This window comes from Poecilia formosa, unplaced genomic scaffold, assembly GCF_000485575.1.
Source record: "Poecilia formosa unplaced genomic scaffold, Poecilia_formosa-5.1.2 Scaffold6, whole genome shotgun sequence".
Lineage (NCBI taxonomy): Eukaryota > Metazoa > Chordata > Actinopteri > Cyprinodontiformes > Poeciliidae > Poecilia > Poecilia formosa.
Genome location: NW_006799945.1, coordinates 3,472,458 through 3,487,373, shown reverse-complemented (window position 1 = coordinate 3,487,373; position 14,916 = coordinate 3,472,458). Strand labels below are relative to the sequence as shown.

The 14,916-nt window shown below is 40.7% G+C and overlaps 2 protein-coding genes across 3 annotated transcripts; both read left to right on the top strand.

Annotated features, from left to right (window-relative positions):
• The first annotated feature begins 726 nt into the window (after nucleotides 1–726).
• Nucleotides 727–6,470, top strand: selplg (selectin P ligand). The gene is made up of 3 exons (XM_007567993.2): nucleotides 727–1,069; nucleotides 1,287–1,394; nucleotides 2,800–6,470. The coding sequence occupies exon 3, from the start codon at nucleotides 2,818–2,820 to the stop codon at nucleotides 4,312–4,314; it is 1,497 nt and encodes a 498-aa protein (XP_007568055.1). The 5' UTR covers nucleotides 727–1,069; nucleotides 1,287–1,394; nucleotides 2,800–2,817; the 3' UTR covers nucleotides 4,315–6,470.
• Nucleotides 6,471–8,052: 1,582 nt separating this feature from the next.
• tmem119b (transmembrane protein 119b) lies at nucleotides 8,053–11,938 on the top strand. 2 transcript variants are annotated; one of them, XM_007567985.2, is made up of 2 exons: nucleotides 8,053–8,261; nucleotides 10,963–11,938. In XM_007567985.2, the coding sequence occupies exon 2, from the start codon at nucleotides 10,979–10,981 to the stop codon at nucleotides 11,810–11,812; it is 834 nt and encodes a 277-aa protein (XP_007568047.1). In that variant the 5' UTR covers nucleotides 8,053–8,261; nucleotides 10,963–10,978; the 3' UTR covers nucleotides 11,813–11,938. The 2 variants fall into 2 exon arrangements, with proteins under 2 accessions (XP_007568047.1, XP_007568040.1); XM_007567978.2 differs by lacking the exon at nucleotides 8,053–8,261 and having other exon boundaries at nucleotides 9,393–11,938.
• The last annotated feature ends 2,978 nt before the right edge of the window (nucleotides 11,939–14,916 follow it).

The following is a 14,916-nucleotide window of genomic DNA, read 5'->3' as shown; positions in this document are numbered from 1 at the left end:
TTCCAGCAGCCATTGTACAGCACATACAATAAAACCAGCTGACCAAATGTTCTGGGCCTCGGTTTTAGCCCCATCGCTAGGTAATAACTGTCTCTCGTTATTGTGCCATGTAGCAAATAGGAAGGATTTTCGTAACACTAACTGACCTGAAAAGTTTAGTCAGATTCGATCTTGGTCAGTAAGAAAAGATTATATGGTTTCATGCGCACTCGGTTCTACTTTTCTTTTCCTCTGCTGGCAATTAACATAAGAGCGTGGGTGTACTTAAGAAGCCCATAACTAAAAGCCAAAAAGTGGGTAAAAGGAGAACTTCTGCTATTTGGATTCAGGTGGGTCAACGCAGGAGGAAGAAGCAAGAAAAAGACGAGTAATAAACCACAGGAAGAGGTTGAGTCTGTCTATTTATTTACCAATAAATAAACAGGCCTGGACGCAAACGTTTTTTTTCCCAGCCTTTCCATTACATTTGTATCTTTTCGTCACTTCTTCTTGGTAACCCTTAAACAAAAACAGGCTGAGTGTATATGTGTCTTGAACGTTGTGCAAAACCGCATGTCAGTGTGAGTCAGTACAGGAAGTGACAGTTACGGTTTCCACATTAGATGGACGAGTCTGTTTCCACTCGGATCTCTAATGTAGAAGGCCAAGCATGAAATTATGCACCAGTCTCTTACAGTTTGGCCACTGTCACCAGTCATCTGACCGCAGCGTTATCTCAGCATGAAGACTTCTGACTGATAAAAGGGAGTTTCAGTTGACTCCACTGCTTTATTCAGGGGAAAAACACACACACATACTAAGAAAACAATGATGTCCTCATATGACTGATCCTCAGTCCCTGCGGTTACCTCTCAGTCCCTTGAAATCTCTCATTTGCAGCTTTTCTCTCACATGACCTGCAGGTTTAAATGTGAGGCAGAAATGTGATCAAGGGTTGACATGCGACAAGCATCTGAGTGTTTTACAGAACTGAGCACTTCCTGCTATTTTAAACAAGCCAGTACACTAGACATGCTAAGGACGCTCCGCAGCAACGAATCTGAGCTCTGCTCTGCCTTGCATCTGTCAGGTGAGTCTCATCCCATCTCAGCAGATACAAATTAATATTGGTGGTGGGGTTAAATGAAACGGTCGTTATCTCTTTAAAACTGCAAGTGCTCTTTTTAGTGAATGCGTAAAGATATGGATTTCAGAAGGAAGTGTCTCATCATATCTAAGTCGTCTAAAAGTGTGATATACCGTCATGTTTTTTTTTTTCTTCGTTTCCTGTTTCTGTCATCAAGCAGAGCAACAGTTGCCATATCAGTGCAACGAGGATGTGCGCAATGAGAGCCTGAAATGAGCTGAGGTGAACATTTTTATTGGATCTAACATCAAATTCGTCCAACACCGAGGTAAGGCATGAGCAGGTGATTCTGGAAACACTTTGTTAAGATAGTTTTAAACACCTATTTTACCTGAATGTAATGGAGTTTGTTAGTAAAATGTAATGACATGTTCCTCAACTTCACCTTTTTTTCTTTTTTTTTACCACTGTGACACAGTGGCAGTTCTTTAAAAACAGATAGCGCTGTTTGAGTGTTTCAAAACACTGATATTTCCTGAAGTTTTTAGTGTTTTTCTGGTGAGAATGAAGCAAAGGGTGTGGTGAAGGAACATGATCGTTTCATTATATGTAAGAAGTTACTGGCATACAAATGTCACATACAGTTTTCCCCTTGTCAACATCGCAGTGGGAAGTTTATACACTCATCATGTGCGTGGATGTATTAATTTTGGGGGGGGTAGGATGCATTTGAGCTGTTTTTATTGCAATGTGTATGATTACACACACATCTTAGCAGTTTTTAGAGGATAAACACTTTCTGAGGCCTTGAACTGGATCTCAGCATCATCTTGTCTGGTTATTTAGCCACTCAGAATTTGTAAACTTCATTTATGTTGGTTCATCTCTTTTTTTATTTAATACTGTTGGGATCTACGTAAATGCAGAATCTCGATTGGAACTAGTTTTTCCTGTCAGAATGCCCAATTATGTCCAGATTTCAACCATATGGCCCAAACTATGAGCCTCAGATAATAGATAATCGGTGGAAATCATCAGGACTAATTATGCAGTTAATGAGTCTCAAAGCTATTAGTATCTGGAGGATGCTGTAGCGTCACTGCCCACGGCAACATGAGCTGAGAGAACACAGACCAATAAATGAGTCCGTGCTTCAAAGTCAAAGCTGGATGGAAATTTTCACCTACAATGAAGACAAGAAGAACATGCATCCTGGTGAAAGGTTTCACGGCGAAAAGAACCAAACATTGAGCTTTTTAGTCGTATTACAAGAGGAATGTTTGGACAAGTCAGGCAGAGAGTTTCAAAGCTGAAAACTGTCAAGCATGGCAGTGGCCGCTTCATACTGAGTGTCTGTTTTGCTTTATTGACAAACTGGATTGAGTCATGTTGAAGCAAGACCACCTCCAAATTCTCCAGCCTCGGCTACAGAGGTGGAAGCTAGGCAAGGCTTATCGCTAAAAAATAAGAAACTGAAAATCTATCGTCTATTCTTGATACCAACCTATTCTCCATCTACAAAGCCAGAGTTGTGGCAGGACCTTGACCGCAGTGACAAAAATATTTGTTACTCTGTTTATAAATAGAACATGTCCACATGTCAGCGGTGAGCATACATATATGTAACCCTAGTTTACAGGAAATTCAAGAAAAGCGTACAAATTCACCGTCACTTTATGTCTCTTTAATACAGGCAATGCTTTCAAAATGATTTTTTTTTTCTGTGATTTCAGATCTCATATTCAACAACCATGCCCTCCAACATGAAGATATGTGCTGTGCTGCTGTGGGGAGTGTGTGTGTTGTTTCCTGTGGAGTCGGTGACGAGTTCAGCGCCAGAAAACAGCAACGCGAACACCACTGTTCCACCAGACATCACAGCCAACCAGCGGATCACTGCATACGCAAGCACGTTGCAGCCTGTAACCCCGCATCCAGCAAAACCTACAGATGCTGCTGCTCGTGCGACGGAGGCAGCGTCACCCACAGCGGACCATAAGGACGGCGACAGAAACACAAGTAAAAGCGAGAGCAGACGGCTTGGTTTGACAACCGCTGAAGTAGCAGTCAGCCATTCCAAACCTCTCGCCCCCACAGAAAAGGTGACGACTAAGGATGTAGTTCCTGTAAAGACGACAAATGCAACTGCACAGACCTTCCCTGCAGGGCCGACGACAAGCACAAGCAAACCTCCGTCTGTCAGTCAAACAATCACAGCTGGAAGAGAAGAAGAACCTTCTGCTGCAGTGACCACAGCGAGTGGTGGAGCTAAATCTCCCACTGCCAACGTCACTGCTACAAGTAAAGAACAAATTTCCTCGTCAAACACCACAGGCCATGCGCACACTTCTACCGAAGTCACGTCGACCGGAAGTGGACTACATCCGTCCACCGCCATGACGACAGCTACGAGTGATGTGCAGCCGTCGTACCGTTCAACAGCAGAAGCAGTGAATCAGACAACAGACCATCTCCCCCACACATCTGCCTCGAGTTTTACTAACACGACTGCTCCTGCAACACATCCTGCGACTACTTCAGCCTCATTTGTTTCCACTCAAAATTCAACATCCGTTACTGGATTTAGACCAGAGGTACCTTCCACCACCTCTATGGATAACTCTACTCAAAGCACTTCCACCTCCAGTGGTCCCACAACTTCAGTTCCTACCTCAGGAACCATAAAGTCCACCAGCACCAAGCTCTCATCGAAACCCTCTTCTGTTTCCGCCACCACTGACTTCAAATCTACATCGCCTGGACCAGTTTCCACTTCAACAGATTATTCCAACACCACCGCCAACTCTACCAGCCCAGCTGGGGCTCTTATTCCTCACATCGTTGGGTCAACAACACGCTCGACTCCATCGACTACAAAACCTCCCTGCGAACCATCAAAGGACTCGTCAAGCAGCAAGGTTCCGCCCTGCTCCATCAGGAGCGTGGAGAAGCAGTGCCTCATAGTTATCGCCGTCTTGGCCATTGTGGCCACCGTCTTCATAGTTTCCACCATTGTCCTTTGCATCAAACTGTCAGATAGAAAATACAAAGTTAGGAAACGTCAGCAGGACACGGAGATGATGTGCATCTCCTCTCTGCTGCCTGATAGGAGTCACACCTACACAAGGCAGCGCAATCCAGTGAGCAACGGAGTCCTGGTGTACCCTGCAGGAGGAGACAGCGACGAGGAAATTGGGGATAATCTCACCCTCAGCAGCTTCCTGCCAGAAAACGACCGCTATGTTTAGCTGCTTTGGTGTAGCCTTGTGAGGTGGAATGGGTCTGTCTTGGATCAGTGATGCAGAAATCGGGTGAGTTTATGTGGTAGACACAAAAACCACAAACACTTCATGCCCAAAGCTGGTTCACCCGCATCTGACAAAATTTGATCTGAAGGATGTTGACTTTGAGCAAAACTCGCCATTTTTGCATAACTTTACACACGTTCTCCCCCCTCATGGGAAAATTGAACCCAGGATGCAGAGAACGATCAAAGCTGCTCTCCTTTTTTTTTTCTTTCAAACATCCGGACCAAAAACTCTTGTGGGATTTCACTTTGCAACAAGAGACAGGAAGCCTTTGCTTTGTCAAGAAAGAGCTCTTCTTCGCAGAGACTGCTCAGTTTTTTTTTTTTTTGGAACCTGAAGACTTAACAGTTTAAAATCGGACTTTGTTGAATATATTTTACCGTTTATCCGTGTGTAAAAGCACACCTTTTGAACTGTAATAATTGTTGTTTTAATGTTATATGCACGGCATATAAAAAGTGTTGCATCTCTGCATCTGAATAATATTCTCCTTTTCTGACTGATCACTTTTGCTAGTTTTGGGATTTGCTACCTGTTTAGTTTACAAAATACATCTCTACAATTCGTGCCTTGTAACACAAAAGGGACATTGTAACAAGTAGATACTTTACGGTGTTATGTGTCGTTCCTTAAAACAGGGACAAATATGTGAAGTGGCAACAGTTAATGCTAGCAATTTTCACCACAGTCTAAATGCACTCAGTCATGTTGAAAACCAAACTAAAAGTTCCTCACTGAGTTCTGTATTTCCTAGTCGTTTATATTTGCTTTTTTTTTCCAACTACAAACCTGAAAAATCTGACTTCCTAACACAAAGAATGCACAAAATTTGAGTCATCGTCCCAAAGTTTCTTTTCTTCCTCAGCTTTTTACCAGAAACTTGAAGTTTTCTGCTAAAAAGAAACCTTCTCTGGTATTTGGAAACGCTCATAAGTTTTTTTTTCCATTTTGACTAACGCCCCAAGTCCAACTGAAGAGAAACAGGATCAGTTTTCTTATTTTCATCATAACTTTTGATGACGTTTGTCTTCCCTATGCTCCGTTGTGTTTCTCACATTTTGGAGAAAGTTTGTACCTTCTCCTGACTGATACCTTTTTGACGCTGTGATCCCTCTGATGCTCGTTAAGGTTTCTGCAAACCATTGCTTTCACTGAGATATGATGTAGGAAATGTTAGGCAATGCCCACTAGAAGAGTTTTACTTCATTTGAGGTCCATCAGAGGAACTTTAACTCAATTTAAAATGAGCGTGTAACAATGAAACCACATTTTAACCTGGGTGTGTAGGCTTTTTATATCCACTATATAATATTCTGCTGAAAATGGCTTTTTCCTTGTAGGGCTGCAGGATTTCTTATTTATTTTTTTTGGCAGCTTTGAGAAAAATGTTTGCATAAGTTTTTTGGAAGAAAGCATAAAAAAGTCTAGCATGCTGGTATAGTTGACACTGAAGGGGGCCAAGTTAAGTTTTAGTTGTTTATCTCTAGGAAATTGTAGACTTAAAAAGTACATACATATGTTTTTTATTATTTCTGCAGAACATTTTATGTTTTGTTGTCTCCATTTTGTTCTCTTAACGATACTGTTATAAAAAGCCCAGTCCACTCAGACTGGTAAATAAGGATGTTATTTTGATACATGTGCTTTACTCAAAGTTTAATCTGTAATTGATACGTAGCACGAGGATAGAGATTAGTACTGTTGAAGTTGTGACTGCAAGAAATTGAGGTTGAATCAAAGTCATTTTGAACTTTTTATGCAAAAAAAAAAAAACCATCAAAAATCCCAATTTTGCATCTTGAAGTTAGACTTAATATTTGTTGTCTTGTCACATGATTGTTTAGAATTGGAAAAATCAGAAATCTCTTTAGGAAGGTAAATGAGAATTGGTCAGATTCACTGAACTTCTGCTCCTTCTTCTCTGCAGCAGAGCTGAGGAAATAGATTAATAATGACACATCTACTCTGTGCGTTTTCTGTAGAAAACAGTGTCTTTCATCATTAAATGTGTAATTTTGGTACTTCTTTTGTAACTTCTCTTTACGGCTCTCTAAATGGCAAACAGTCATAATAAAACTGGATCTTCCCTAAACTCATTCAGTTCCCTTATTCACAAAAGGCTTCACAGACAACCTTTTGCTTCCTACACTAGATTTTAATTTCACATTCACTTCCCTTCTTGTGAAACGATAACAGTTCTCTGACTACCTATTAGCCTCACAATGTCCCTTTTTTACCCCCTTTGTGTCCCATCAAATATGTGAAGCAGGCAACAGCAACTATCAACAAAGCCCAGACCAACGTAAACCTTTCTGACGCCGGACGTCATCTGATGCTCCTCTTGACCATATAAAGCCGGGATTGTCTTCGGCCACAGACAAAGCAGAGTAGTAAAGAGAAAAGCGCCGTCTCCGGCGCAGTCACACTCCCGTCCTAAACTGGCCACACACTCGGCGCGTGCATTGAATTGTTTGTTTGTGGATGAAAAACACCTCATTGTTTGCAATAGTTTCTCCTCCCAGCCTTTTCTCTGGTTGTTGAAGTTGTTTTGTCTCCACAGGAAACATTAACGTCTCCCTGCATTAAGGAGGTCAGTCACACAAGCTGCTCTATGACTACTTCATTTAACCCCAGGTGGTCGTCTGCTACTCATTAGCATCACTTCAAGGCTGCCACATCCGGCCTTCTCGCTGCATAAAGTGTCAGAGCGAGTGGTTGTTACCTGCAAAAGTGTCAATTTCTCTTAAACCTTTTTCACATTTTGTCACATTGCAGCCGAAAGATTCAATGTGTTTTTGTGACATTTCGTGTGATAGACACACATGAAAGAGTAAAAAACCTGTGAGCTGTAGATGTTTTAGGGCAGATCTACACACTAAAATGATGAACGTCAGTTTTGGTCAGAGTGAGTAAAGCATCTGTGAAAATCAGTTTGCTTCCGATTTTTAATTGGATCTGCTTCTGGACTTTGACTGGGCCATTCTAACACGTGAATGTGCTTTAAACCGTTTGATTGGAGGTTGGGCTTAATGGTCAGAGTAACCTCTGACAAAATCTTTTCCAGCTTTTCTTTCTGTATTTAGCTCCATCCATATTCCCATAAACTGAGCAGATTTTCAGTCCCTTCGTGAAGGAAAGCTTCTTCGCAGCATGATGCGTTTCTTTGAAACGCATCATGCTGCGTTTTTCTTTTTTCTCTGAAAAAAGAAAAACAGAGATGTTTTTCTTTTTTCAGAGAGAACCTGAGATGTTCATTGTTGGTCTTCTCTCACATAAAGTTGGTTACACTGGATTTTATGTTGTGGTATCAGGAAAAGTTGGTTAAAACCAAATGCTTTTTGCACTTTTTAGATTTCTCTGTGTAAAGAAAAGCAAAACGTACTTTATTTGTTTCATTCACTCTGCTTCACAATTAATTTTGTATTGATCGACAGCATAAAGCCCCAATAAAATACACAGGATTTCTTTTGGTTTTAATAAGACAAAACGGGATAAAAAGGTTAAAGGCGTTTAAATACCTTCCATGTCCAGTTAGCCACACAAAGAGCAGAGAGGAGGTCCCTGCCCCCACAGCACTTTATAAACTCATACCTAACAAGAACAATCTGTGCGCAGGCCTGGAGAACCCAGACACTGTCGGGGAAACTGGAGGAAGGGGGAGGAGAGCAGAGTCAGAAGGAGGGATCTGCACTCATGGCTAATGACATCTCTCCTGCGCTATCCAGGCAAACCTCCACACTGAAACCTGAAACTTGCAGAGGTTGCACGGTTCCCCAATCAGTCCCACGTGCTCTGCTCTGCCTCTAGCTTTGCTTCTTGCAAACTGGTTTCAGTCACCCTTCCACCAGAGGGGATTTCAAGTTGAGAAGCTTCTTCCACACTGAATGGTGAGTGAAATGGAAACGCATTAGAAAGTTTTCTTCTTATTTTGGAAAGCGCAGACAGCATCACGCAGCTCCTGATGCTGTCTGAAGTCAGGAGGCATGACAGCATCAGGATGCTGCCAGACTCAGTTATTTAAACTTCTGGATACATTTTACATCCAGAGCTGATAATTACCTATAAAAGAAGCTGATGGTAAACTTTAATATTCCTTAATTTCTTCGTGTAACTTCTTTTCCTTTGTTTCCATTTGGTCACCTTTTGCTGGCATGTTTTTTTTTTTTTTGTGTCTGACTGCACAGACATATTTGGGTATTTGGCTCAGGGTGATTCACGAAGTGGAGGGGAAAAAGTTTATTTTCCAGTTGGAAGCTGGGACAGCTTGAGCACAGATGCAGCTGAGATGGGTTTAAAAAAAAACAACAGTGAGCCGCTGCCAGTTAACACACAGACAGAGCAGAGAACAGAGAGAAGGCCAAGTCAATAACTACAGCTGGCTTTACAGGGGCAGTTCATGAAATATGCAACAGAGAAAAAAAATCTCCCAAACAAACATTTAAAATTAGGCCAAGTAGATTTATTATATTTGAATCTGTTGTCACTTTCCATGATAGAAGAGAACAATCAGCAAAAATGAACACTTACTGCAGTTTTAAAGGTGGTACTTTTAAGCAAAATTACATTTTATAAGTATAATTTTCATAATACCTTCATTTGCATTCATTGATTGCTCACTGTATTTGTAAATTGATATACTGTATAGAATGCAAAATGTCTCAAAATATTCTAAGCCCATTAAAACATATTGTGTTAGATTAAAATAAAAATTATTAAAAAGGTAAATTTATATATAATAATCAACAAACTGCTAAAAACCTGAAAAAATTAAGACTTTTCATGACAATTTGCAATTGCTTTGGTGAATTGGACACAAAAACTAAGCCAGGAATACAAACATATATGTAATCAACAGATGTAAATTAGGAGAAAATTTGGTAATTAAGCAATTAATGTAAGTGAAACAATCTTCTGGTTTCTCAATACGAACTTTAAACCACATAATATGAGTAACTTAAATCTGTAAACATTCATTTTTGAAAGATGCTGTTATTTTACATGACTGCACCTTTTTCTCACATTGTGCATTTGACTTCAGTTTGTCTTATCTTTGCCATTTGCTTGTTGTTACTGAAACGTCTTAATTTCTTCAGTGAGGGGCAATAAAGATAATTCTGTTCTATTATTTTCCTAGTCCAGACGAGTCAATTAAAGTAGTTTTGACATGTCATGAAAAAACACAAAAAGTATATGGAGCAGATGAGCAGCAGGGAGAGAAAGTTGTTAACGACTTTCCAAAACCAAAACAGTAAATCAGTAAAACATCTACTAACAGATGTTTTGTGTGCTATTTTTACACTCCCTTCACTAATGTCAACATGTGCTCATGTGTTCAACATCAGGCTTGGTGGGAGTGAAACTTGAGACTGAAGCCAGTTCAGGGTCAAACTAGAGGTCACTAAACTGAGTGACCTAAGTCTGAAGTCTTCTCCTGTCAAGTCAGGTCAGGTTAATGCATTAAAACAAAGTTAATAAAAAATATGTTGATATTAAATGTATGTACATTGCAAATGTTTTCAAAAAAGTTCAAAGAGTAAATATGTGCCACACAAGGCGCTGTGTTTCAAGCTTGTAAGTTGATACTGATTTACAAAAAGGCATTTCTGAGTCAGGACAGTCCTTTTTGCAAATGCATAAATCGTGTTTTACTCAGAAAAGATTTCAACTCAGCACGGGCCAGTTTGAGACTCTCATGGTATAACAATGAGTGAAAAAAACTGAGTTTTATTAGAAAAAAAAATGAAAACAAACCCATATATTCCTTATATATGCCAGAAAAATGCAACTGGACATTGCTCTAGCCAGCAGCCCACGTTTAGCAAACTGCTCCAAAACTGTAGCTTTACAGCCTCCCTTTGATAAGAACAGTGTTTATTTGCTTTTTTCTTTTCTTTTTTTCTTTTTTTTTTTTACCAGGACAGTTCATGTTTGTTGTGATAAGAAACGTTTCCAGACAGCTGAATTTGTCTTTCTTGAAACTGATGGAAAATTGCAGCTGCCTTCATTCGGCCTGATGACCAGGACTCTGTCACTCCAGCACTTTCCCCACGATTTCATCAAGAGTAGCAAACTATAGCGATGGGCAACATGGACTTAAAGTTTTATCACATTGTTTTGTGTTACTATGGCGATAACGATAAAAGTGACAATAACAACTTTTTGTTCCTTCTTTTTTTTCGGTAATTATGTGGCTCTGACTGATTCACAGCCCCACAAACACAAATACTGCTCTCGAAAAACATTCCCATTTTGTAAAACGCTTCACTAAACGGCACACAGTAACTGAAATATTTTCAAATGCAATGCAATCTATTGATACTCTCAACAGTGGGAAATATAATAAAGTTAACATTCCGGACAATTCACATAGTTTTGGAGGCATTTAAGCAATAAAAGCCTTGCCTTGTTTAATGTCTCACTATAACTCTATATTGCTCACTAGCCTGCGCCTATTTTTTTTTTTTTTTTACTGATAACAATAAAATAAAATGTTGACTCTGTCATTCGCATGACAATAAATCTCCGTTTACAATAAGTGATTTATACCTCCGTTTAGCATTAACTGTCTTTCCGTATGGACCTTCACAGATCCGGAGAGGAAGCCATGCATCCAGGAGCCCTGCGTCCCATCAGCCTGTGTGTGGTGTTTTGCATCAGCAGAAGCCTGGCCACACATTTACCTCTTTACGGTCCCCTAGAGGGAAGTACGGATGAGGAAGAGTTTAGTCTCATAAATTCATCCGTCGTTCCCAGAGTTCATCCAACTGAGTACCAAACCACACCACCACCGGAACCGTCACGAGAAGGAGGAAACCTCCGCGAGTTCACCAGGTTCCTGGAGGAGAACATGCTCCTCATCCTCGTTTCAAGCACACTCATCTTTCTCACCCTCCTCATTACCTGTGGAGCGTTTTTCATGAGCCGCAGGCTCAAGGTGAACTCCTACCACCCGTGCTCCTTCCCCTCGAAAATGTACGTGGACCATCAGGACAAGACCGGAGGCACCAAGCCCTTCAACGAAGTGCAAGCCAAAGCCGTTCCTGAGCTGGAAATGGAGCCAGTGGACTCCAACAAGCAGCTCCAGGCTGAAATCTTAAGAGCTGCAAGCAGCCTACGAACGCCAAGTAAGTGTCCTCAGGCTGCAGAAAGCAGCGAGACAGCGGCGGACCCCAGTCCTGAGGACGACTTGAAACCAGACCACAGCGTCCCGGAGCAGCAGCTGCCGACTCTGCCTGAGGAGGAGCAGTGTGAGCTGCTTCCCGACAGCAGGGAATCCGAGGCAGCAGGTTTAGAGTCGGACCATCCAGAGCATCTTCACCCGGGAGACGGGGATTCAGAGGAGCCTCCGACCGGAAGGAGTCTCCGGCCCTCGTCTCTGCACATTCACAATGAAACTGCAACACTGCAGCTGATCGCCGGAGAGAAAACGGCCTTCTAATCAGCCTTAATGAGACAAGCCGAGAACTTATTCACAGGGATCCTCTAGCGACGTTTCATTCTCGCCACTACTGTGTCATTTTGTAAAGAAAACAAGTCTTGTAAGACGTTTTAGCAAAGGACTAAAGCTATGACTGCATGTTGAAGGATCCACAGTGCCTTTTAATTGCATTCATGTACTTGAACTTTTCGCATTTTTTGTGTGTGTTTCAACCACAAACTTCAGTCAACTTCATTGGGACTGAATTTATACATTAACATGAAGAAGAGAGTTCATTTTGAAGCTTTTTTTTTCTTCTTTTTTTCAAATTAAAATTAGAAATGTCTGATATCTATTTGTATTCAGTCCTCATTTACCAAGCTAAGAACTTATTCCATGTCGATGCATTTCTCCAGCAGGGACAGATAAGCCGGTCAGAGTCGGTGGGAGGATGGATTGACACAACAACCAGAAGAAAACCTGCTAAATGCTGCAGGATTTGAGACAGAGTTTCACCTGGTGGTTGCAGCATCATGCTGTGGGAAGAAGGGAAACATGGATGGAGAGAAATACAGGACAGTACGATGGAGCAGAATTGAGACAGCCCTAAACGTCCCACCAGAGATGATTGAGATCAAACATATTTCTATCTTAAACTGGCCCAGTCAAAGCCCAGACCTTAATTTCACAATGTGTGGGACTGTTCGTAGTTTTACAGCTGTATTTGTGATGAAAAGTAGAGCTACGCAATATGTTGCAGCAGAATTTTCATTTCAACATCAAATGTGCAACACCTGAAACACAAAGGACCACCTGGATGCTATGATGCTACAACCATTCAGGTTGTAAAACCCTGTTTGCTAAAATCCTTCTAGATGATTCTGAGCCTCTGAGTCGACAAGCAGAGGGAGTTTGGAAAGCTTAGGAACAACAGTAAGGACTTTATGATTGTAGAAAATCCTGAGGAATATGTGGGCTAATTATTATCAATAATAATAATTTTCCCAATATTGTGCAACCCAATTATGAAGTACCATAATGCCTTATTTTATGCTTATAATGAAATTAGTATTGATTTTGAAACCAGGAATCAATTTCTTTCCATAATATTGCACTACTTTGTCAGCCTAGAAATTAAAATCCCAATAAAAAGTATTAACATCTACGGTTGTTATTCTACAAATGAATGAAAAGTTCAAATGGATGAGTATTTTAGAGAATTACTGTTACTTAAAACTGTATATCAGTTTTATAATGCTTGCTTTTTCTCTAAATGTCATATAAAATCAATAAAAATAAACATTTTCTTTGAAACAAGGCATTGAAAAAGTTACATTTTCTGCAGATCTGTCAATAAGCTCCATTAATTATGAGGCCTAAAAAATACAACTGGGCTGAAAACGTAATGATGCAAAACATTTTTATTGCAGGCTTTCGAGGAAGCATTTGTGAATATAATAAATTACACTTTCGACTACTGGACCCCCGTCTTCAGCGCAGATCTTTACCTTAATCCCACCTTTCAAAATAAACACTCCTCCTCAACGCAATCTGAAAACCAAACATAATCTCAAACAGCATAAGGCTCAGCTTTGTACCGCCAACCCAAATAGTACATTGTGCGTTTACGTGACAGGCTAAAACATACGGTAGACAGGGTTAGAGGACCAAAGACTAACACAGAAAGCCTTGTGTAACAGCTCTATAAAGGGTAGACGAGTGTGCGTTTGTCTTAATTACTGCTGGAAAGTGAAACAGAGGTACTGGGCCGCTGCTATTTCACTTCTTCTGAACAAGAAGCAGACGGCATCTGGCTCAAAGCGGGAGAGCTCGGTTCAGTTGCTGGCTCTGACTGCCTCCTGCTGGTCGTCGTGCTGCTTGAGGCGATAATCTGCGAGGGCCGCTTTGATGGCGTCCTCTGCCAGCACTGAGGCACAAACCAGGCGAAGGTCAATTAAACAATGCATGAATGCAGGAGGTTGAACCGAGAGGACATTGTTAGAGGAAAGAAACACGACAACGTCTTACTGGAGCAGTGCAGCTTAACGGGTGGAAGACGGAGCTCCTTGGCGATGTCGGTGTTTTTAATCTCCAGAGCCTCGTCCAGCTGAAATAGAAGCACGAAATTTAAGTAACAACACAACTCGGATTTGTAAGACATCAAATTAGTAAGGTTCCTACTGATTTTTCATTTCAAAATTTTGTACTTTTCTAAAAACTGAAATTTGCAGATTCCTTTTCCATTAGTTTTCTTAAAGTTTTGGAGAGTTGAGAAAACGAAACATTTACCTCTTTGCATTTTGTAAACAGCATTTTATTTTTAAAGCAATCCCAAGTCATCACTTGATTTGTTGGGGGTTGTTTTTATTTTCATTTTAAACTAATTATGTGACTTTGATGATAATAATAGTAATACTTTGTTTGGCATCTAACTGTCCAGAGGGTCTTTCAGTATTTATTTTTTTTACTTATTATTAAGTAGCACATCAGATGGAATGATCCTTTTTAAATGGAAATCAACGTAAAAATCACTGGTTTTTAGTAATTTCGATTTTTATTTTTTAGGAAATGACATCTGAAAACAAAACTTTTCCCCATACTTTCTTTTCTTTTGTTTCCTCTTGATACTTATCCAAATTTGGAAAGTTCTGAAACCATTTCTGATACTCTTCAAGACTGCCTGGAAACCATGAAAGTAGAAAAGTGTCAGCTTACGGTTTTGCCTTTCACCCACTCAGTTGCCAGAGAGCTGGAGGCGATGGCAGAGCCGCAGCCGAAGGTCTTGAACCTGGCGTCCACAATCTTCCCCTGGTCATCCACCTCAATCTGTAAACGGAAATATCAAGTTTAAACAAAAGGGGTTATAAACATAAGTCCATACATTAATGCTCTACACTTTAGAGTACCCCCATGACATTTTAAAAAACCTTCTTTGTTACAAGGAGTCAGCACCTGAAGTTTCATTACGTCTCCACAAGCCGGCGCTCCCACCAAGCCGGTTCCAACTTTCTTGGAGTTCTTGTCCAGTGATCCCACATTTCTTGGGTTTTCATAGTGATCCACCACCTTGAGATGTGTAAAGAAAACGTGAGAGCAATTCCACTGCTGCTTATTCTGTGATCTGA

Coding starts and splice junctions, on each gene's coding strand:
- selplg (XM_007567993.2), top strand. CDS start 2,818: ATGCCCTCCAACATGAAGATATGTGCTGTGCTGCTGTGGGGAGTGTGT.
- tmem119b (XM_007567978.2), top strand. CDS start 10,949: ATGGACCTTCACAGATCCGGAGAGGAAGCCATGCATCCAGGAGCCCTG.